Here is a 25500-nt window from a genome sequence, read left to right as displayed (position 1 = left end):
ATCACGTAAGTATTAGTAACGTCAAAATATACCTTCCGTGAATAAAACATATAACTTTTTTTCCATGTATCTCTTGTTTCACAGTTTTAGTGTTTTTCCAGCCCTATTAACTCTAACTTAGTCCTAGGGTGAACTCGGCCTAAATACTACTTATAATGCCTAACTCAGGCGCAACCCAAAACAAATACGCGTTAATGAATACCCCCTTTTACTAACACACAACACTGGCATAAATATAAAAAACTTTAGTAGATATTTATTTTATTTGCAGAAGTTCCAGTCTAAGTCTGTCCGTCAGTCTCAGTAAGATAAAGGTACGAGAGTATCAAAGTACACTCATAGAAAAAAGTCTGCTGTTAATAGTAAACGCTGTCTTCTGTAGTCGATATATGGCTGTTCTACAAAAGCCTAATTTTATTTCCCGTGCAAAAACAGCCGCAGAAAAACTGAACTTGATGAAGATCTTCTAACAGGACTCTACATTTTTGTAAAGTATTTTCCAATAAGAGCTGGTATTTTCGTATTCGAAGAAAATTTTAATGTTTTGTGATAAATGTTCGGATGTTTATTTCATAATAAAGGCCGGTATGCACCTCTAGCGAAATTTTCGGTAGCAAAAATTTATTTAAGTCTACAACAAAAAAACAGGGCTGTGTACACAAATTTTAAACCAGCTAATCGCTTTATAAATTGTTAACATATGTTCCAAATATTCCTCAAATAAATTGTTTATTATTTACAGACCTTTTAAAACTTTTACGCACACAATGATTGTAATAAATTAAATGTTTGCTGCCAAAATATGCTTTTGACAACCCTGTTAGTTTCATTAGAGGTACGTACCAGCTTACGAAATTGAACGCTACCGAAAATTTCGTTAGCATAAATAGCAAGGCATTTCTTATGGGAATGAAAATTTTCGCTAGAGGTGCATACCGGCCTTAAAGCGAAAAGTATGCAGTTGATAATGAAAAGCAATTTCATCCAAATATATTCATGTGAATTCTATCGTTGTGCTGGGCATCATTACGTTTACTGCAAAAGAGTTGCTTGTGTGACACGTAACTGTTAAAAGTTAGCGTTGTCCAATTCAACACCAACCATAAAACAAGTTCATTTGTGACTCCTCAAGTCCTCAAGTAACTCCTCAAGGCTACTAACCAAACTAAACAGTCGTACGTTGAGAATAGAGGACCCTCAGATAAAACAATTTTGCATTTTGACATATACGCCGGGGTGGAAATGAGCCTTATTTGTCAAGATGATTTTCCGACGAAATTCCGGATTCTGACAGCAAAAATTATTTTTACCTCCTCCATATATTATTGAATCGCGAATACAAAGGGAGCAGCGCAGCTATTAAAAAAAAAGTGTCTGCCAATTTCCAACTACTTTGCTTTGGTCTTACTTTGATACCATATTTATTTAGTGTTCCGTTCGAGAACCCAATAATTTTTGATAATTATCTCAAGAAGTCGATTGATTATGCCAAAAAGCCGACAAAAGAGAGGATGAGACTACTTTTGACAGTTATCAGATTGAGAAATTGCAAGTTTTTGCTGGAGCGTTTGATAACAACAAAACACAAGTAATTCGCTTTACAGACTATCAGTTATTCCGGACGACAGTGCTCGTGTCGAACATATCCCATATATTGTGCACATTATAAGTTAAGTCCGAAGGCATAATCGATACTGCTGCATGCAAAGATTATAGATTTGAGGAAGATGGGAGATTGGCTTGCGTCATACCAAATGTTGCATTTAACAGATTCGTTTAATACATGTTTGTAGCCTTTCAGTTTTTATTTTTTAAATGAAAAATGTAATTTTCTTAATGAAACAATGTTAAATTTTAGACAACAACAAAAAACATTACATTTTCCCCTTTATGGAAATTTATTTCGTGCTCTTAATTTATTTTTATTTGCATTTTAATGCTATGTCAATACTTGTCGTATACGCGTTTGGTTCGAGTATTAAACTAATGTGGTATATGGTTTGATGTGCTCAGTAGCCAATCTCCCATCTTCCTCTTCTATAATCTTTGGCTGCATGTTTATGGGATCAATAACACATTTACCGATTATTTAGTCATCGCCGAGAAGTCGTATCGGTCCGACACACTGTAAGATTCTTTACAAACACCGACATTCCGTCCGGGATAACTGATAGTCTGTAAAGCGCATAAAATGTACATGTCCGTAATTATACTGGAAGCTAAAAAAACTGAATACGTTTAATGTTTTTGAAGCTCAAATTTTAAATATACAAATAGTTACTAGATTGCATTCTCGTAATTTTCAGCAATTTTAAGCAAAGAAAGTAAAATGCTCTTTTACTCTCTTGACAAATGTCAACGTCTATATGTCAAACGCCAACGCCGTCAAAGCATCACTTTTAAAAGAAAACACGAGACAAGCCGAAAAATTATTTTGTTTTGTTTTGGAATATATTTTCCAATTTTTTTTTTGTTATATTTGGTAAGTATTGTATTGTATAATATTATATTCCTTTTAAAGTCCTTTTGTTTTTAATAAATTTTAGATTGGAAAATTACTATTATTGATATATGGGAGCAACCGTCGTACAATGGTTCATGCACGCTTTGCATACAAACGGTTATAGATTCAATCCTAGTTTCGACCAAACACCATAAACTTTTGCGACGGTGGATTGGTGGATTACTCCCTCTGTAATGCTGGTGACATTTCTGAGTGTTTCAAAGCTACTCTAAAATTTTCATCGCAATAGGAAATTATGTTTAGGCTCGGCTATAAAAGGAGATTCCTTGTCTTTAAGCTTCATGCATTGAATCGGGTGACACTCACTGACAAGAGAGAAGTTCAACACTGCTGTATCATAATGGACTAAATGGCCAAAGTGAGCCTGAAATAACGGGCTGCCACTCTAGCTAACCTAAACTGTACCCGAATGTAGGTTAGGTTAGGTGGCAGCCCGATGTATCAGGCTCACTTAGACTATTCAGTCCATTGCGATACTACATTGGTGAACTTCTCTCTTCCCGAATGTATCACAATTGGCAAAGTTCACCTTAAATGTGAGTATCAAAACCAACATAACATTACAACGTTGCTATTTTAGCGAAATAATGCCAACTAAATACGGCCTTAAGAAAATAATGTATGCTTTTAGTATGAATCAAATCAAAAACTTTGATGTCATCATTCAATACAATTCCTATAAATAACAATAGTCTACAAAATAAACAGCCTATTTTTGCTATCCGAATTCTAGTCTTCGTTCGCATACAAAACGAAAAACGGCTGATTTTGGTTTCTCTAAGGGGTATCTAAACGAAAGTCGATTCGTTCGCATTTTGTCGAACTGAAATGTCAAAACCACTCACTTGGTAAAGACCTTTCGTTTTGTGGAAAAAGGCATTCATAAATAAGGAAAAACTTAATAATTGATAAATTTATTAAAGCTTTTAATGCAAATATGTGATAAAAGTGATTTATATCTATCTATTTTTTTTTTAAACCGCCATAGAGACAGTTTAAGAGAAAGTGTAACACGTACAAACACAAACATTTCGAAGGAAACACTCATTAAAAGGATAACTGAACTGTAATTAATGCAGAAATATGGATCCTTATATCTCTACGCGGGCTAATTTGTTAAAAGAATTATTGAGCTAAACCAAATATCAGATGCGGGAAAAGTTTGCCAAATAAATGGCGATGCCAGACTGAATTTTATGGAAAATATTTTTTAAAATGTATGGGCCTTTTTCAGGCAATTGAAAAAATTGAGATCTGGTAATGCTAGCATTTGACAGTAACGTAAGGCTTGCGAACGAACTAAAGGAAGTTAGAGAAACCCAAATCTAGACGAAAGTGAGTGACAACCGTTCCTTCGCAATTGCTTTCGTTAGGATATCAGAAATAGGCTGAAAATGTTTGTTATGTCATGTCATGTTTCTGAGATATCCTTATAAAAATATAAGGATATCTCAGAAACTGTTTCATTACAAATCTTTAACCTCTATTTTCGAATTCAAGAGATAAAAATACATAAAAAAGCAAACTCTCATCAAATGTAAATTTTAGTGTAAACTAGGGTAATTACTAATTGTTTATTTTTATTTTTTTGTTTACTTTTCATTACAGATTGTCTTAACATGTTATGTTTTATCCGCGTGTATAATGCCAAAGAAGAAAAAGAAACAAAAAAAATCCTGGACAACAATCCAACTAAACTTCCAATAGTTTGATGGAATTCAATTTATTTCACACATTTAATAAATGTAGAAGTTATAGTATTAAATGATTTACGGGTTTCATTTCAACATATCGTTAAAACACGACCAATTTTGTTGCTGGGACAACAAACATTTTTAGTTGTTATAGCAGTAAAAATGTTAGCTATTTCAACTAACGCAGTTTGCTACTTTAGCAGCGATGTTTGTCAAAAACTTTTAGCAAACACGTTTGCTAATTCAGCAGCATCTGTTTGCTATTTTAGCTGTAACAAATGTTTGCTGTTTCAACTAACGAATGTTTGCTGAAACTACTACATGCTACTGCTGTCCATTCTTCAACAAACAAAAACTGCTGTTTTAGCAAACATTTTTGTTATTATGAGTAACAAAATTTTTTGGGTGTATATAATAATATTCGCAAGCTGGGAAAGTTTCGAGTCGATGTCCGCAGGCAAACAGTATTTTATTAAATGTTTTTTATGACTTAATAATTTATTTATTTATTGATTAATTTAACTAAGGTTGACTTTTTTATTTCTCTTTTCAGGTTTTTACCAATAATTAGTCTTTTAAGCGTATATTAAGAATGTATATTAAGAATTTTTGCTTAACTTTCCGTTAAAAAAAAAAGATCCAAATGTAAAAATCACTTTCAATTTGCTTCAACGTCCTTATATTTTTATAAGGATATCTCAGAAACATGACATGACATAACAAACATTTTCAGCCTATTTCTGATATCCGAACGAAAGCAATTGCGAACGAACGGTAGTCACTCACTTTCGTCTAGATTTGGGTTTCTCTAACTTTCTTTAGTTCGTTCGCAAGCCTTACGTTACTGTCAAATGCTAGCATTGCCATTCTCAATTTTTTCAATTTCCTGAAAAAGGCCCATACATTATATAAATTATTTTCCATAATAAATTGTAATATTGTTTCATAGCTTACTTCTTGTTAATACGCTTTCAAAACAAAACTGCCTTATGTATTTTGTATCTTTATTGTTTGTATTTATATCTTTGCTCATTTATGTAACTAACTTTGTTCAATAAAATGCAAGCAACAATCGCTACTTTTTTGTTTCTTTTCCTTTGTAACACCACCACTCCTCTCAGCATCCAAACTCAGAATAATCTGACGTTTCAAAATCCAAAATCCTTCATTACTGACGCTTCATTCGCCATAATCTTCTCCACTTCCCAGCCATCGCGAACATTGATTCCAATCCCCAACAAAAACATATGTTTGTTTTTGCCATATTTATCATACGTACTAAAATCCATAAAAATAAAAAGAATATTCGGCCGCACATAACAAATCCAACCATCCTTTGAACATCACTGTTATAGGATGGGAAGGAAAACAGTGCGCCAAAGAAAACAAACCCAAGGTTTCATTCATCTACCACTGCAGTAAAGTCCCCAAATCAAAGTGCCGCCGACACGAATTTGCCAACCTCACTCACACTACCCTCAAAAAATCAAATTAGGGAATTATATACCCGATTATATTATCATGCATATATATGACATCTGCGCGACCCATTATATTTGATAACGTTACGATACGTTGCAAAGTAACGAACCATTATGAGTAATCGAAAATAGTTTTGTTATTGAAAAAATAGAACGAAGAGAAGAAGAAGCAAACTGAACAGACGTATTTTTTGTGCATTATAAATAAATAAAATAAATTGGCAAAAATATTACTTTACCGTGCCACAAGCGGCAAAGTGAAATGGCTGAAGAAATGAGGAGTGACGACTCAATGGATAATATTGATGTGACATCTTTTGATATCAACAACCAGAATCGTTTTTCTGTTCTTGGGAAACTAGATTTTCAACAATCCGACAATGCAATTGAGCAGCAAACAACAACCAAATGAAATAATATGAACATTATGAATTCATCAGCAACAATGACGAGGATCGCAACAGGGAGCTTCCCGAAACAAAAATTCTGTCCACCAATCTTTCTGTTTGACCAAAATATCAATGCTCTAGTGACTCAATTGGAAGCATGAGAGCCAAAAATTGTTTTTAAAATCAAGAATATAAATCGTCGTAAAAGTAAATTGTATTTCGCAGACACTTCTGTCCACTCCGAAATGAGAGAAAATTAATTCATATTCCTTCACCCCGAAAGAATTGAAGCAGGTTTCACTTGTTTTACGTGACCTTCACATTAAAACTACGCCAGAGGAAATTAAAACTAATTTGGATTTGATAATACCAGGTGTGGTAGCGAATGTCTCATTCTTTACTACACCTCATTCTATTAAAAATAAATATATAACAAGTTTGTTCATCGTAACATTACATCCTTGTAAGTCTAGAGATGATGTCAAACACATAAACGCAGTTTCCAGCCAAATAGTACCTTGGGAAAAGCCCAAAAACAAAGAAAAAGAAATCCAATGTCGCCATTGTCAACTATGGGGGCACATAGCAAAAAATTGCAATACAGGTTTCAGATGCGTTAAAGTCACGAGCCTGGCAATTGTCCGAGACAAGGCCAAAAAGAAACACAACCCATTTGTGTAAATTGTGGAGAAGCAGGTATCCGGCTAGTTGGAGGGGATGCAGTGCATAGAAGAAATATGTCGCAAATAAAAGGGAGAGAATAATGAAAGCCCGCGAGGAAAGAGAAATCGCCAAAGAAAACTTTCGAAAACGATTTCTTCATATGTGTTGCCCGGTAAGTCATATGCAAACTTTTTTGGCTCAACTGCAGTTTATGGGCCCCTCACCGAATTGCTTAAAATTAATATATGTTGTGTCATTCGGTGAGCTGATTCCAACAAAGTGACCCACACCCGGGGGAAGTACCCGGGTCTTGAGATATAGCCCTCCAAAGGGTCAATAAAAACTTGATATATCTCTTTTGTGTTTTCTCCAATCTAGACAAACTTGGTATCATATGAAAGCTTATTCAATGCACTTTTATACGCAATAGAGTTCAAAGTGGGCTAACGCAAACACAAGGGGAGAAAATATTTGAGTAATAATACATTTTTTTCTACTCAAAATAAAAACTCCATAACTTTGCTAAAAGTGGACCTATAAAGACATGTTGTACATCAATCAAATATAAAAGGGTATAATCGAAGACTTTTTGAGATATAACGAAAATAACAAAAAATTTGGGTAAAAATTTTCTTTTTTATTTATATCTCCCAATATCTTCCAAACTAAATTTAATATAAATATAAAGAGTATATTCATAGTATAAAAGTGCATTGAATAAGCTTCCATATGATACCAAATTTGTCAAGATTGGGCAAAAAACAAAAGAGATATATCAAGTTTTTATTGACCCTTTGGAGGGCTATATCTCAAGACCCGGGTACTTCCCCTGGTTATGTGTCACTATGTTAGAATCAGCTCACCGAATGACACAACACATATTAATTTTAAGTAATTCGGTGAGGGGCCCATAAACTGCAGTTGCTCCAAAGTCGAAGCCTAGGTTGAGTTTTTAAGAATTTTCAATAAGATCAAAAATGTACCGTAATAAACTGAAATTCCGGTCACTGATTGACAGAAGTCGACAAATCGAATTGTCTAACCTCTTACACTATTATAAAATAAACATCGGCTTATTACAAGAATGCCACCTGAGGGATAACATGCAATTATACATACATGGCTACAATTCCTTCTATGGCTACACACCCATTGGTGTAGCAATTGTGTTGCAGAACAATATCTCATTCGAAAGGGTACACATTGGGCTTTCCCGTATATTTGCAACATTAATACAGATTGAAATAAATCAAAATAATATCCCCAAAAGAATACTTGTAGGGTCAGTGTATGTGCCTACAAATCTCCCCAGAGACAGTTTTATTTCCGGTTTGGACAAAATAATTGAAATTCGAATCAATACGATGGGCTAATTCTAGGCGGCGACTTCAACGCTAGAAATCTTGCCTGGAACGATTGCAACAACAACCCTAATGGAATATCTTTTCAAACCTGGCTCTCAGATCACTCCTCGCAATTCCTTTTTGGACCACTTCGTACTCAGCTCGCAATTTGCGAATGCAGACGACGGTAATTATAGAGTAGAAAGCCTTCCAACATTTTCGGACCACTTTCCCCTGTCCTTAGACTTAAAACTTACAGATTCGGCCTTTATCCTGAGGCCCCACGCTTTTTCACATCATTTCAAAACGCAGACTGAAACAGATTTAGATATGATGTAGATATTGGGTGCATCTCAATTATGCCTCCTGATAATAGAAACTTAACAAATACTGAAATAGACCAAGCTATAAACGAGTTTAGCAATCTCATACAAACCAATGCAACCTACCACTCTGAGAGGCATGAAATTAAAGAAAACAAAACCATACTGCCCGATAACATTAAAAAAATGTTTAAAGTTAAACACCAGTGGCAAAAGCAACTCAAAAGGCTTTTCCACAGAACTGGCAATAGATCCACCTTTGAGTATAACCTATTATCCAAACAAATTGGTCTCTTAAAAATAAACATAAACGATCGGATCAGACTAGATCAAGCAAGTAAATTCCAGTCGAAACTTGAAAAAATTAAACTGCCCCAAGAGCATTCAAAGATATTAATAGCATAATTGGTAAAAAGAAGAGCGGTACCTGCCAAAAAATATCGGTTAACAACAATATAATAACAGATGATGCTGAAATCTGTGAGGCCTTCCGAACCTATTATTCGTCCATCTTTAAGGAAAACTTGCCTATTAATCCAGTACCAGATCTCACTGAACGCGTTGCTTCATACACCGCCAATATGACCCAACACATACATTCTTTCGACGACACTTTCTCTTCGCTGCAAAATGAAGACAATTACCACTTCACAAATTTGGAGGAAGTAAAATGCGTCATTAATGGCATCAACAACAAGAACTCAAGCGGCGTTGACAGCATATCCATCTTCTCAATCAAGAAACTGCCGATTAGTTCAATCAAACTTATTACGTGCCTTTTCAATATTTGTCTAAACATCGGCTATTTTCCCAAGGCCTGGAAAACGTCTAAAATTATACCTATCAAAAAGAAAAACTGCAGCTTAGACGTCAAAGATGTCCGTCCAATATCATTGTCAAATGTTGGAAAATTATTTGAACTCATACTAAAAATAAAAATAGAGAATGAATTCCCATTTTGTCCACTACCTTCTTATCAATTTGGCTTCAAACGGCATCATTCCACTCAACATGCATTACTTAAATTTCGTTCCCATGTCACTGCACACTTAAGAGAAAAGCAGGCAACGGTTGCTATATCCTTGGACATCGAGAAAGGTATTCTATATAAATTGGTCAACCTAGCTATCGACCCATTTATGATAAAGATAATATCAAGTTTTTTTTGGACCGAAAATTCTGCGTTGAAATCAACAATGACATCTCTCCCTTTGGAGAAGTTAGGAGCGGAGTTCCTCAAGGCAGCGTACTAGCACCACTTCTCTTCAACCTTTTCCTACACGACTTTCCGCACACGTCTGGATCCTCCAAAGCCATCCTTTACACACAATACCTTCCCTCAACAAGCCATGGCGGAAGCTACCAGTCATCTCATCACCATTAAGGCCGAAACACAATAAAAAAAGCAGGCGTAGGCTTCAGCTTTTTTCTGTGCTTCGAAGCGGCTTTGCTTCATAAATATAAACAATCAGTTGTAAACAAACTCCGGTTGTGTCAATAATTTTATTTCATAAATTTCATATGGAATATTTGGAAGCAATTTCGCTAATTTTACTATTGGCGCTACTGTGGGAAACTTTAGACTCCCTTGAAGGAATGCGCTGTAGACGATTTTGGGTCAGACCGCTTTACCAAACAAGAGACGTTGATGGATTATTTGCCTTGTCTTTCGACCATATATACACTAAGGACCCAGATGCAGGATGACACGAGCTAGTTTTGATGTGTTTTTCAATTTACTGGAAAACGATCTTACGAAACACTCCAACTGTCGACCCATTTCAGCAAAATGCCGCCTTTTTTATCTTTGGTGTAAGCTAAGAATATAATTATAATAGTATTATTTTCAGTTATTTGGCTTACGGAGACAGCACCCAATATTTGTCTCTAACATTTAAGATGGGCGCTTCAACTATTCGGAAAATAATAAGAGAAAGTTGTGAAATAATATGGAAAATATTGTACCAGAAATATTTGTCTGTGCCTACTTATGAAGATTGGATGAAAATAGCCAAAGATTTCGATGATATGTGGAATTTCCCTCACTGCGTGGGAGCTATCGATGGCAAACACGTAAATATTACATGCCCATCGAACTCTGGGTCAATGTTTTATAATTATGAAGGTAGATTTTCTTTATACTACAAATATTCTTGACAAGTTTACCCAGATTGCAATTAAAACTACAATAAGATTGTATCATATCTACGTATAATTACAATTCAATTACGATTAGTTTGTTTGGCTTCCTTGTTTGAGATGGTCCAAACCATTTTTTTATTTTGGCTCTCTTCAGGAATGCATTCAATTGTGTTGTTGGCTGTTTGTGATGCTACCTATAAATTCACAGCCGTTGACATTGGAGGATATGGTTCACAAAGTGATGGCGGTATTTTGAGAAATTCCGAGTTCGGTAGAAGATTGCTTAAAAATCAGCTATACCATCCGCAAAACACAGTATCACTTTTATCTGCAGATAGAGAGATGTTTAATATGAGACATTCCAGAGCTAGGAGAACAATCGAAAATGCCTTTGGTATTGTGACAGCACAGTGGAGGGTATTACTGGGTCCCTTAAATATGACTCCGTCGTATGCTGAAGATGTTGTAAAAGCAGCGGTAGTTCTTCACAACTTTTTGAGAGTCAACGACGGCCAATATCTTCCATTTGATACTTGTAACGAAGGAAATGAAATATGGAACAACTCGCTGTCGAAAATAAAAAAAAAAACATTCCAACAATGCCACCAAAGAATCTTTTAACAGAGATGAAATCAATGGATTTATTTTTAGAAATAAACATACCAATTCTTAATTAATTAATTATTGTCTATCGATTTACTTGTTTGGTCAAATTAATACAAAATTAGTAAACTGATTGTTTAAATAAATATTAAATAGTGTATGATAATATATAGCTATTGGGTATGGTAATATATAGATACAACTCATTATAAATAACAAATTAATAACAATTAATAGAATATAAAATGTAATTCAAGCTTCAATGAGTCGACTACTGCCAAAGTTATTAATTTATTTTGCTTTGGACAAAATGTTCATTTGAAGTACAATATTACTCAATTTGATAACAACTGCACTTTTTCCGCTACAAAATTAATTAATTCTACGTTTATTTTTTTGTGAATTCATGTTGACAGTTGACAAAAGTGAATCAATGAATTTGTAGACACCGTCGTCTTTCTGTTCCTTTTCTATCGATCTCTCCATCATATTATTGATACTACCAACTATCTCACAAATTGATTGTTCGTCGAAAGAACAAGGTAAATAGCTATTGTCCAGTTCCTCATAGGCAAATTCAATCTCATCTTCAATAAGATTTTCGGTCTCGTTCATGAATGTTTCATCAAAATTACTTGTAGTACTGCAATTGAAACAAGTTATTGTTCTTGGTGATGTCCAGATAAAATATTAAAAATATATATATGCATTACGGTTTGGGTTCCAAATAGTCTTTCAAACAGGACATAACTTCTGTGTACTTCCACGAAACTTCGTATTCTGGGGCACCACTACCCGACTTGAGCTTCAGATTTTCTCTTACATATCTCTCCCGCAAACTCTTCCGCCGAGATTAGCATTGCTTAACCATAAATTCGTAGGGAAATTACAATGAAATATGGTTAAATTGTAAGGGCCGATGTTGAATGTGAACCACACCTAAACGCCAAATTTTTCCGAATTTTATTTGACATTTCTCTATTTCAGACTTACTCAATTTGAACCATGGAGAGATACACAATGTGTTAATGTTATCCAGACTTATTATGAAAATGGGCGTTCAAATCAAAATGCATATCGTGCACTTCGTGATTTTTTTGGTCAATTAGATCGTCCAAATGTGCGTACAATCGCAAAAATCGTGGAAAAATTCGAGCAAACCGGGTCTGTAGAAGATGTGAGAACACCAGTGCATGCTCGTACAGCTCGTACTGCAGAAAATATTGCTGCTGTTCGCGATAGTGTAGCTGAAGAGCCGTCCACTTCAACTCGTCATCACGCCAAACAATTGCACTTCTCACACTCGTCGTTGATGAACATTATGCATAAAGACTTCCATTTACACGCTTACAAGGTGCAATTAGCTCAAGAACTAAAGCCTCTTGACCATTCCAAACGTCGTGAATGGGCAGAATGGTTCCAAGAAATGCCAACAGTGGGTGATCAATTTTCAAAGAAAATCATCTTCAGTGATGAGGTACATTTTCACCTCAGTGGATTCGTCAATAAACAAAATTGCCGCATTTGGGCGAATGAGAATCCAATAGTGATTGTTGAAAAACCAATGCACCCCCAAAGAGTGACTGTTTGGTGCGGTTTATGGGCTGGCGGCATCATCGGGCCGTATTTTTTCCAAAATGAGGCCGGTCAGGCAGTTACTGTGAATGGTGTTCGCTATCGTGAAATGATAACGAACCTTTTATGGCCCGAATTGGAAGATATGGATGTGGACTATATGTGGTTTCAGCAGGTGCCACTTGCCACACAGCTAACGAAACAATGGCTCTTTTGCGCAACAAATGCAATGGCCGTGTTATCTCACGTAATGGTGATGTCAATTGGCCGCCAACATCATGTGATTTGACACCGTTGGACTTTTTTCTTTGGGGTTATTTGAAAGAAAAGGTGTACGTCGATAAGCCAGCAACAATTCAAGAGCTAAAGGATGAGATAATTCGGCACATTAACGGCATAGAACCTCCATTATGCCTCAGCGTCATCGAAAATTTGGACCATCGGATGAAGGTGCGCCACCGAGGTCGCGGCGCCCATTTGGCCGATATTTTGTTCCATACATAATTGAGTAATACCAATATATCATAATAAAATAAAATTACAATAATTTCCTAAATAGTTTGTTTTTTATTATTATATTTACAATAGTTACCAGTCTTTCCAACAGCACTTGCGACATTTGTCCAAGCCTTTTCTTTTGCCAGTTTATTTCAGAAATTAAAATTCCTTTTATTAAAAAGACACTCGTATTTGTGAATGTTATTTATTGGTGCCTCATCAACAGCGTTGCCAATTTAGCTTTTTTCCCGCTAGATTTGGCTTTTTTTGAAGACGTTTAGAGGGGAAAAAATGCATTTAGCTTTTAGCTTTTTTCTGGCTTTTTTTCATGACCCTTTTAGCTATTTTGTTTTTTTTTTTTTTATTTTCGACATATTCCTTCGTTTTTATCTAAGCCTTGCTGCCAGAATAAGGTTTTCCACATTATGCGGGCAGTTTTGCAGCAAATACACCTGTAAAGTTTTTTTCCTCGTATTCATAAAAGTTATCGTAAACTTTAAATCTACTATTACCATCCAAATTCCTTATATAAACTGTCAGAAATTATTAGGAATAATAGCATTTGACTCGTTTATCCTTTTTATGTTATTATAATATTCTAAAGTTATTATGATATTACTAAATTAAAATAGTAGATGTGAATTGCTTTGTACACTGAAAAAATATTGTGGTGAGGCCAAAGATTTCATGTCCTTAAAATACGAACGCGAATTTTGGTTATAATAGCATTTGTGAATTTCTCTTATATAAAACTTTCCTTTGCACAAAGCCTATAAAGTCGTTTTGTCCTTATAGTTAAGTGATTCAACTTGAAAATTGGTATATTTTCATGAAAGAAGGCTAGGATCAATTCTAAAAAATTCTTAAAATTAATGAAATAGTCTTTAAATTTGTGGAGTTTTTGTATCTTGACCACAAACCAAAATAGCGTTCAAAAATAGATGAGGTTTTTCAACATTTTATTTTAAAAACGTATACATAGAATAATTTCTACTTAAAGTCGAGTCTGAATTTGGAAATTTAAGTTGTCGTTAGCATGTTTTTATAGCACTGTGATAGCTCATGAAGAAAAAGCTGAAAAAACGAATAAATTCAAATTTGACTCGGAATCAATACCAAAAGCATCAGTGTACAAAATCTTTGGAACCGAACATAGAAATAATTAAGGAAATAAAGTTTTGAATGTGGTATTATTTTTTTTAACATCAAAAAAATGCAACAAAAAATTCGTAGTGATAGGATCAAAACAAATCCGCTATATATTAATGGAATGGATTTACATTTACGAAAATTGGACAACAATAGGTTTGTATGGGAAATTTTCGAATAAAAGTTATTCAGTATAAACTTGCAAGACAGTTATAATGGGTTTTATTCTCTTGGGTAAAATTAGAAGAAGTGTACACCTTCACGAATTTATCATTAATTCAGTTAAAACGAAATATATTGATATTTTCTAATGCAGTTCTATGTGACATTCTGCAATATATCGCACATTGGACTTGTTGATGATTGACCAGCTGACAATTGCAAGTTTACTGGGAAAAATGTTTTTACAAGGAAATATAAACGAAGGACTTCCAGTAAAAATTTGTGATAGTAATCAAAATGTATCGAGTACCCAAAAAAAAATTTTAGTTTTTTTTTAACTATTTTTTTAAATTTTTTAGCTTTTTTGGGCTAGGGACAAATCTAGCGTTGTTTGTGAAACAATTCTGGCAACGCTGCTCCTCAAACATTTTTAAAAATTTTAATTTCCGATTGATTAGAAAATTCTGTTTATAAACAAAATCACAGCTGTCAAAAACAAAGCAGCCTACTAACGCCCAAAAAGTTGAAATATTTTAAACTATTTTTGATGCTTCGGCGCCAAGCTTACATTTGCTGTGTTCAGTCTCATATACACGCTCACAAAAAATCGCTTCTATAACATATACTCCCAAACATATTTTGCTTCAAGCATATACATTTTTGGGTATTGCCCAAACATTTATATGTTTGATCTCTTCCAATATATAATATGTTTGAAAGCATATTAGTCTAAACAATATATGTTTGGGTAGTCTAAGTTCCAAACATTTTGTATTTTTGCATCCAAATTCAATAATGTTGTCTTCCAAAAAACAATATGTTATTATGTGAACATATAATATGTTTGGAAGCATTTTGCACCCAAAAATATTATATGCTTAAAAAAATTCTCCCAAACAATATTGTGCTCAAAATTTTATTTATTTATTTATATATTTACAATCATAACGAATTATGAAAATAAACAGGTAATATAGGTGCTAACAACATAGGTTTTCGACCTGAATGCTCAAAATTTTGTTTCTGCCCAATTGTATATTCCCCCACATCTTTCTCACTTCCACGAGATTTTTTAGTTCTTAGCACCTTTTTCTGTAATACAAACATTGTAGAAGAAATTATTCAATTGTATGATTTTTTTTTATTTTAATTTTACCTTTTGCCGGACGGGGATTCGAACAGCGGACCACACAGTTTGTAAGGATCAAAGAAGTAGCTGACCAATTGCCCAAGGAAAAATAAAATGTTAATTTTGTAATAACAAGCAACAATCACCAACTTAATTCAATATCGCTCCCTGTTAAATAGCGCTCCACGCTACTAAACACATATATGTTTATAGGCTATTTCTAAATTAATATATGTTTGCATCCAAGCATATTATATTTACAAACATTTTATGTTCCAAACATAATATGTTCTAACATATAACATATATGTCCCAAACATGTTATGCTAGTTTATGAACATTATATGCTTGCACTCAAAAATATTGTGTTTAAAAATTTGTGTTCCAAACATATAATGTTTATAGCCAAACATATGAAAAACAGCCTTTTTCATCCGTGTAGTTACATGTATTTCAACTTTTTTCAAAGCAGAGAATGGAGCGAAGAATGAAGCGGCGTTTTCATTGTATGTCGGCCTGTAATGAGTATTACACCAATTAGGGGATACAAATAAATGCATCCTAATCTGAGGGAATATGTATTGGAAATCCTTCTGGTAAATGTCATCGCCTTGAGCCACAAAGTAAAAATCTGGATATTTGCATGAACGGATATTTGGATACCTGTAATAAACACAGTGAAATATCTTGGTGTTTCATTAACCTTTTTTAATTCAATGAACATTGTAGACAAAACTTACTGAAAGCAAAAAAAGTAACAGGAATTTTCTCTAGAGTTGTCCACAACAGATTTTTACAAAAGAGTACCAAACTCCTGTTATACAAGACCGCAATAAGACCCATATTAATATACGCGTTTCCCATATGGTTCTCCATCTCTCCCACTGTCGCCGAGGAACTGGAGCGATCTGTATTAAGAAAATGCATTGGAAGGAATTTCCAATTGCCGACAAAACGCTTTTCCAATAAATATATCTACGATAAAGCAGAAATAACACCTATCTTACTCACTCAGACTGCAAAAATATTTTGTCGAGAAATTGCCATCTCATGACAATCACTTAATGAATGAGGTATACGAACGCGAAAGTTTATCTGGTTGGAACATCTCCTACCTTTCACCTATTGGAATTATAAATGAAGATCCGAACTCACCATCAATGCTAGACTTCTTCAGAAAACCCGTACCTGGCTCCCATAGAGGCTGAGTAATTTTTCACTGTGATATTAAAATTTAAGATATCCTAATTAAGAAATTAAATTTACAGGTTATTTAACATCAATACACACCTAATAACTGTTAAGACTGAACCTAGAAATTTAGAACATTAAATACTTAATGTAAACGTTTAACTTAGTATCCAAAGCACAAAGAATATGTATGTAACTTACACATACACTTCGCTAACTCTAAACTTTAATGTTACCTACATAAGAATGTCCTCAGACATGTCGTTAGAGTAGTTTTGCCCTTTTTAGTCTTAAGTGTTATCTAGTATTAAGGTTTTTTCTCTTTTTACAGACAGTGCTCTGTATGATACCGCAAATTCAGCGAGCAAGCATTGTTTCATACAAAAAAAAACACACTCATTTTGAAGTGTTGCGTTTTGATTGTTCAGTGTGTAGCTTTAGTCATAATCAGCGTTTATTAGAGCAAGACAAATATAGTTCTAGGAGAAAACAATTGTTAAACAACTCTAACATATGGTTATGTCAACCCTTCGTTTGCTTAAGTCTCAATAAAGTAATAAAAGTAAAGTTGGAAAAATACAATAAAAATCTAACAAATAAGCTTCACTATATTCACATTTCACATTTTCACTATTCAACACATATTTTATTTCACATACATAATTCACATTCAAATGTATGTGATTGGTGTTTGCTGCTTGCTATTACAAAAATAACATTTTATTTTTCCTTTGGCAATTGATCTGCTACTGCTTTGATCCTTTGTATATTTTCGGAACAAAAAGATGATCCGTGTTTGCGTTATAAACCCACACAAATAGGTTTAATAAATAAATTATATCACATTACAAATGGCACCAAGCTATAAACGCCAGGCCGGTACTCTGTTCGATTTTCGCGTTGAAACTCTATACAAACCCAAAAAATGCGAACAACTAGCGAAATTTTTTCCATTTGTGGTATTTTTTTTTTTTTTCGAGTTAAAAAACTGACGTTTATAGCATGGCGCCATTTGCAATGTGAATTAAGAAATAATTTTATTATTAAAACTATTTGTGTGGGTCTATAACGCAAACACGGATCATATTTTTGTTCCGAAAATATACAAAGGAAGGAGTAGCAGATCAATTGCCAAAGGAAAAATAAAATGTTGTTTTTGTAATAGCAAGCAGCAACCACCAACTTAATTCAATATCGCTGCCTGTTAAATAGCGCTCCCTGTTACATAAATAAACGCCGCTTTCTATGTGCGAAATAATGGTTTCTATAAAATTTTTTTCGCAAGAATGAACATGCAACCGGCCTTAAAGGTGAGTATTAAGTTCGAGTTTAGCCGCTAAAATCGTCATTTTTTCGCGATTACTTTTCTTTAATAATCCATTTTATGGAATACAAACTTTTTGAAAATTTGCTTTGGGCTATTCCCCATCAAGTTATAATGAAATCTGCAACAAATATGTATAATTTTATGCCTTTTTTTACTGATTTAGTTTTCACTTTAGTGAAAAAAACGACGATTTTAGCGGCTAAACTCGAACTTAATACCCACCTTAAGGCGTAAGCGAATTTTAGGGGCATATAGCTTTAGATTACTGGCGGACCTGGAAGACGTTAACTTAAGCAGTCTGCTAATGTTTTTTGGAACAATCTGGTTGGTTCAACAGCCCTGCCAACATTTCAAATTTCCATTTCATCCTCATCGCTACCACAGACCCGTAAGTGACACTGCAACAATCGCCAACTGTGATAGTATTTTGCCATCACTATTGTTACAAGAGCCATTTTTTTATTTTGTGAAACACCAGACACAACTAGCTTCTTATAATTTATTTAAATAAAAACGATAATGAAGTGCTGAAAACATAGTTATTTCGCTTAAAATTGTAAAATGTGTATTGGAGAACAATTCCAAATGGAATAAAGTGATAGTTTTCCAAATATTTTTCCAGACACGCTGCCTCCATTGGGAATAAAAGCACTGGCTGATCGACGCTACAACATGTAACTTGCAACTCAACATCAATATTTTATTAATGCATAAAAATATGTTAAATGTGATGTGATAGTTAATGCTATATTTATGAGAATTTATAATGTTTAATAAAATTAATAAACATCTAAACAAACATGTTTTACTTGACCACAATGATTCTTTTACAACTATCTTAAAATGCACTTTCTCTGATTGTTTGAAGAAGCTCTTAATGGCGTCCTTCTAAATGTATCCAGAAGGGCACCTAATAATTGCACCCATGCGATACTTTTTTGTGGTAACTTGGCGTGGTACAACTTATCAATAGTGACTCCGCTTTTCCGAGGTGTTTTGGATATCGTATAAGACTGTTTTCGACGTAGTGGGGATACTCAGAAGCGCCCCCAAATTCAAAAATGTTGGCAGGGAGAAAGATATAATCGAGAAGGTTCAGCGGTTAAAACTAGAAGTGTCCATATATAAAAGGTACTTTTAGTTAAAGTGGTATTACAATGGACTGAATAGTCTAAGTGAGCCTGAAACTTAATCCGACCTAACCTAACCTACACACCAGTGAGAAGAAATTTTGTTTCAAATTTTAGATGGATTTCTTAAATCATGGTTTGTGCCATATATAAGTAATTTTGCTCAATAAAATTTGCAAATTATATCCAAACACATTGAAATTTCAGAATATGTTATTTATTCTATAAAAATTATCTAAATTTGCATAAGATCGTCGTTACTGTACTACCCACAAAAATAATTTTTGATTTCAATCACGAAATTTGCATACGATCGCCGTATGCAAATTTACACAGAATAAATGTTCGTGTACATTTTTGAGGTCTATGACGGTGTAAAGTGTAGTCCAGAATAGAGGTGTGCACGTGAGTAATAGCTCAAGCACACTCATGACGGAAAAATCTTACTCACGTACGATATTGTCTGATAGGTCTCACGCACACGCAGGAAAAGAAAATTTATACTACACAAAAAAAATTTTTGATTTCAATCACGAAAATCGCGGATTCAATCATTTTTTTTTATTTTTATATCACGATAATTATAGTATCAATCACCCATTTTGATTGAAAACCAACACGATTTTCAATTAAAAATTTAATTGACTTTTGTCACGGAATCAATTAATTGTGTGATTGAATCAATTTAAACGTGATTGATTTTTAACATAAAATTCAATCACTGTTTTAATAGAATCAATTAAAATTTTAATTAATTTCGCAACAAAAATCAATCACCTATTTGATTGATTCAATTAAATTAGTAATTGATATTGGCAATAAAATATTTTATTTTTCTGACAAAGAAAATTCTTCTGTCTATAGCATAGACAAAAGAATTTGGTTCTTGTTATTTGTGTGTTTTGTTCTAACATAACTAAGACATACAATCACGATCAATAACAACTAAAGGGTTCAAAAATAAACTATATAAATCATTGTCTTCCTTATCACATTAACCATGTCAGCATGTTCCTTCTAATATGTAGAAGCGCCTAGATTTCCAAGAAATCAGCAGCCTGTAAGCTAAATTAAAATTCTAAATCTAAATTCTGAAAGTAAACAGAATAATTGAAACTTATTTTTGTTCAATTAAAAGTTAATTTTCTTAAACATTACCTGCATAGAATATCAACCCAGCAAAAAAATTTGGAAGTTATTCTCAAGGCACAACTTTAAAAGAACTTCCAAAAATGCTCTCCCAAAGATGTTCTTTATTTTAACTGCATCGGAAGTTCATTTGAGTCAATTTCTTTATAACTCGCTTTTTTATATTTTTGGGGAATGGGAAATTTATTTTTTTTTCAAGTAGTACAAATTATTTAAATTTAGCCGAAAAAATGCAAAATCCTTTATAGAAAAATTTCGAATTTTTGAAAATATTTGATCACAAAAGTTCCAGTCATGCGTTATAATGCATTAATAATCATTTAAAATTTTAAAAATTATTTGTCAAAATATAACAAAATTTCTTAATTCAAAACACAGAATTCCCCTCACACCTTAAGAAGTTATGCAAATTCAGTGCTGCGGCTGTTGAAATGGTGGACATCCATCCTATGACAAGCCCATCTTAAATTCATCGCTTCTGCTTCAATTTGGCACCACTTCCGGATCCAAAAGGGACATTTTCACTACTTTTGTGGCGAAGCTTTTTTTGCTGGGAAGTTCAATTCTCCAGGTTGCAAATTTATAATTTTTTTGCCGCACCCAGAGAAATGGTTGGTTGCAATTCGATAATTACAATGAGGAAATGATGTCAGTAACTATTTTTTGTTACAAGAACAATGTTTTGATTATGTTCCCCATTATACATCCAACACGACCATAAAAAACTTCACAGGATCAAAACGAAATTCCCATAACCATTCAATTGGTTACAATAACCAATGCCGATAAATTTGGTTTTATGCTGCATAAAATTGTTGAGCTAACCACCAGCATAGTGAGACTTATATCATGGGAATCAACAAATGGCTGGTACAACCAAAAGTTGAGTATACTAATAGAATCTTAGTTCAATTATGGGACGGGCGTAAGGTAGTTGTTGCAACAAATAAATATTTATATCAACATCGACATGGTAAATGGTATGACGCTACAAAATTTGCAAAACGGGGAACAGCATTTACTTGATAATAGTCCGCAATACTTTTTGATAAATACCGCATTTACTTGATAAATACCGCAAACTTGGAGTGAAAATAATAAAAACATATATTTTCCATTTATATTTCCAGAATTTGTATCATCAATATCATACCAAATATTACATTGCTTTGCCATTATTTTTGACTCTGATTGGTTCAATAGACGATTTCAACGTGTGGAAATTTTGGAAAGGAATTGTTACTAAAATTAAATTAAACTGAGCCCCTTAACACACCCATGCTAAAAGACTACAACGCACCCAGAAAACAAATTCGTTGCCTCAACCGAATTATTTGCCAACCGAAAGCAGGTGGTTCCATCAACTATCAATGATATCTGTCAGCACAACTAACATTTGGCAATTGTAACTACATGGTAGTATATTGGATCGACTTTGCATTCGTTGTCGCAATTTCATATGAATTGTTTTGTTTGTTGGTGCAACTGCCCTCGATTTTCTTTGCTATTATCCTAACCAAATTCCAATATCAAATGAAAGGGCAGATTATATTGAGATTGAGAATTTATTACAAGATTTACAATCATAATAAACTACGAAAATAAATACAAAAGGTGCTAACAACAAAGGCTTTTGATATACATATATGTGATATAAATTTACATTACAATTTACAATTTTTTATAGGTAATGTTTGGATACCAATGACAGATGGTTATTAGGTTGCAATTATGTGGTCAAACTACAGAACCTAATACAATATATACTTGCCAGAAATTTCATTCCTTAAGCCTCTAGATATAAATACAGATCGACTTAGACTCGTCCTGGGGCCAAATCACCGCATTCGTCATCGAGTTCTGTTTCGTATAGAGAAACATTTCGATCGCATTAAATTTTTGGATCACCGCATTCGATCGTAATTTATTTGGTCTACTACTTTTTTTTACATTGCTGTAAACATATGGTAATAAGAAATTGAAAGAGAGTAGAATTTCAAAATAATGTTTTGTTATCAAATTATGTTATTTCTGAGATATTTATATTGTTTTTGTGTGTTAAAATATATGTGTAAAAATATATTATGAATCCAAGTATTGTTTTTTTCCTCGTTTTCGGATTCAGACGATGAGTACAAAGTGGCATTAATAAGGAAAAATATTCGTGACAAAAGCAGTCCTTTAGCATTGCCTGAAGGAGAGTAAGAGTAAATTGTGTTTTTAACATCCATAGATTTAAAAGACGTTTTCATATGTCAATAGAAGCTTTTAAATATGTTCTTGAAAAAATAAGTTTTTTTGAAGCGGCTACTGAGCATTCCTTTCTTTGATCCGATTCCCTAAATGCAAGTAATATTATATTTTCTTAAATGTATTTTGCCAAAATGGAATAATAATTACATTTTCACCAACTTATTTCTTTTTGTTTACCCCTTTTCTGCTCAAAAATCACTACATACTTCGTTTTCGATAGCATGCTACCTATCGTGTTCAACTTCGAGTAGAAACAATTCGATAACGACTGCGGTGATCCGCGTAAGCTACATTACGAAGACGAAGTACTCGATTTCGACTGCGGTGATTTGGCCCCTGTATTCTTAATACAATAAAAAATCTCGCTTGCCGTAAAAAGTATTTGTGTTTGTTGGTGTATGCAATTTTTATGGAAACTTTTGTAATATTCCTTTTTTATAAATCGGTGCGATACTTACCTGAAGACAACTTCTTTTCTATGGGATAAACTTTATTCAATGTATTGCGGACTATTATCAAGTAAATGCTGTTCCCCGTTTTGCAAATTGTGTAGCGTCATACCATTTACCATGTCGATGTTGATATAAATATTTATTTGTTGCAACAACTACCTTATGCCCGTCCTATAATTGAACTAAGATTCTATTAGTATACTCAACTTTTGGTTGTACCAGCCATTTGTTGATTCCCATGATATAAGTCTCACTATGCTGGTGGTTAGCTCAACAATTTTATGCAGCATAAAACCAAATTTATCGGCATTGGTTATTGTAACCAATTGAATGGTTATGGGAATTTCGTTTTGATGCTGTGAAGTTTTTTATGGTCGTGTTGGATGTATAATGGTGAAAATAATCAAAACATTGTTCTTGTAACAAAAAATAAGTTACTGACATCATTTCCTCATTGTAATTATCGAATTGCAACCAAATCATCATCAGTTGTCAACATTGTTACATTGTTGGACGTGTTTTCAAGTTGCTCCAATTAAAATTAAAATTTCATTGTGAATATCTCGCTTAACTTGTGCTAAAACCGGTGCTTAACGTGATCTAAAGCTTTTGCATTCTGTTCGACATATTTTCGTTTGAGCTGTTTTGTGTTGAAAGCTGTATTTTGTGTTGAAAGCAAACCATCGAAAGCAATACAAATATTTCAGTTTTTGTTGTTGTTTCGAGGTTTCTGTAAACAAAGAGAAAAGGCGCTTTGACCTGTGAGTACACAAATTAGAAACGTCAGCTTACTCCTCACTCAATAGTGTTGGCCAGCGAAACGTCATTCCACTGTTCTCCTTCTGTTTTGATTGATAAAAGCTCACTTCAAAAGTTTTTCTGTGGTTGTTGATCAGGCTAAGTACTAATCACTGGTTGTTGAAATAGCTAAGTACTGAATTTGCTAACCTAAACTCAACTCTGATTTTGTATATGCCTAGAAGTATACTTTGGATTTTACGTATTAAATTTCACATTTGATTTCAAGTCTGAATCATATATTTATTCATTGCGAAATTGTTGGAAATATATTTGCATCCACATTCTTGTCTTTGACATATTAAGAAAAATTGAAAAATGGCTTGCCCTATACCATCGTGTCGTATCACTAAATTGGATGAACAAATGATTTCGTGCTGGATTTGTTCAACAAGTTACCATTCAAAATGTGCGCAATTAGCAGCACGCACAATTGACAACTTACGTGAAGATAAGGGTCTGCGGTGGTGCTGTGAAAAGTGCAAACATATTGATGGCGAGTTTTTTACCTTTTTTAAAAACTGTAGAGCCAGACTCGATGATATTTCGAGGGATTTTGATTTGATCTCAGATCGCTTTAAAAAATATAAGAATATTCTTGATAATTCTTCAAACTTGGACATAGTGTTACAATCACCAACTGAAAACTCCAGAAAAAGGAAGAAATCTAAATCTAACAAGAATTCATCTAACAATGAGATTGAAACAATTTCTCCGACACTAGTTAACACCAATAATAATATTCACGATTCAGAGACTGTTGTCATTCCTACTAACAACGCTGAAACTGCACCTTTACCTATTCCACCTATTATTATTACCCCGTCGCATTCGAATTCACTGAACACTGGAACAGTAGTGGCACCAGCTACTGTGTTAACTGATACTAATTCATTCTTTTCTCCTTTTAATACACCTATAAATCAATCGCCTGCTGGTTCAGCTCCAAAACCTTTAAGGGTCTTACCCCCAATGAAAACCATTTTTGCTGCCCGTTTTGCTCCAGAAACAACTGAGGATGATATTCATTTCTACATAAAATCAAAACTGAATGCAAATGTAGACATTAAGGTATCTAAACTGCAATTTGTAGAGAGGAGGAACAAGTCGTCATTCAAAATTTTCGTACCTGAGGACATTTTTGACACAGTGGTCAATCCGGAATTTTGGCCTTACAGAGCTGTGGTGCATGAATTTGTTTTTAGAGATAGAGTTGCCCGTTTACCTGCACGTCCCGTTGAGCAATCAAAAAACTGAATAAAACCCTGTCTGATACGAATTTTACTTTAGTTTATCAGAATGTTAGGGGACTTAACACAAAATTATGCAACCTATATACGGATAGCTTTGGCTTTGATTATGATTTGATTATATTTACTGAAACCTGGCTTCAAAGTAATATCTTAAATACTGAAATCTTATGCGACAAGTACCAAATTTATAGATGTGACCGCACAACTGGTTTGAAGAAATCTGGTGGCGGCGTCCTAATTGCTGTTTCTTCGAAATTTGCTTCATCAAAAAT

The 25500-nt window shown here is 33.7% G+C and overlaps 2 protein-coding genes and 1 long non-coding RNA gene across 3 annotated transcripts; 2 read left to right on the top strand and 1 right to left on the bottom strand.

Moving 5' to 3' along the window:
- Positions 1-5867: 5867 nt before the first annotated feature.
- On the top strand, positions 5868-22561 carry LOC142238140 (uncharacterized). The gene is made up of 3 exons (XR_012722661.1): positions 5868-6923; positions 21603-22086; positions 22160-22561. It is a non-coding gene; the product is annotated as an uncharacterized LOC142238140 (long non-coding RNA).
- Positions 11338-11994, bottom strand: LOC142238139 (uncharacterized). The gene is made up of 2 exons (XM_075309690.1): positions 11876-11994; positions 11338-11805 (listed from the first exon to the last, which is right to left on the bottom strand). The coding sequence occupies exons 1-2, from the start codon at positions 11908-11910 to the stop codon at positions 11535-11537; spliced, it is 306 nt and encodes a 101-aa protein (XP_075165805.1). The 5' UTR covers positions 11911-11994; the 3' UTR covers positions 11338-11534.
- Positions 22562-24293: 1732 nt separating the features above from the next.
- Positions 24294-25232, top strand: LOC142239808 (uncharacterized). The gene has a single exon (XM_075311572.1). It carries the CDS (start codon positions 24294-24296, stop codon positions 25230-25232), a length of 939 nt encoding a protein of 312 aa, XP_075167687.1.
- The last annotated feature ends 268 nt before the right edge of the window (positions 25233-25500 follow it).

Source organism: Haematobia irritans, chromosome 5 (genome assembly GCF_050003625.1).
Source record: "Haematobia irritans isolate KBUSLIRL chromosome 5, ASM5000362v1, whole genome shotgun sequence".
NCBI lineage: Eukaryota > Metazoa > Arthropoda > Insecta > Diptera > Muscidae > Haematobia > Haematobia irritans.
The sequence above is the reverse complement of the archived record's forward strand: the minus strand, read 5'-3'. Positions and strand labels throughout refer to the sequence as shown.

Bases quoted from the DNA above. Each gene is read 5' to 3' on its own strand.
- LOC142239808 (XM_075311572.1), top strand. From the start codon at position 24,294: ATGGCTTGCCCTATACCATCGTGTCGTATCACTAAATTGGATGAACAA.
- LOC142238139 (XM_075309690.1), bottom strand. From the start codon at position 11,910: ATGTCCTGTTTGAAAGACTATTTGGAACCCAAACC. The intron at 11,806-11,875 runs GTAATGCATATA...TTTCAATTGCAG, and splicing joins GACTATTTGGAACCCAAACC to TACTACAAGTAATTTTGATG.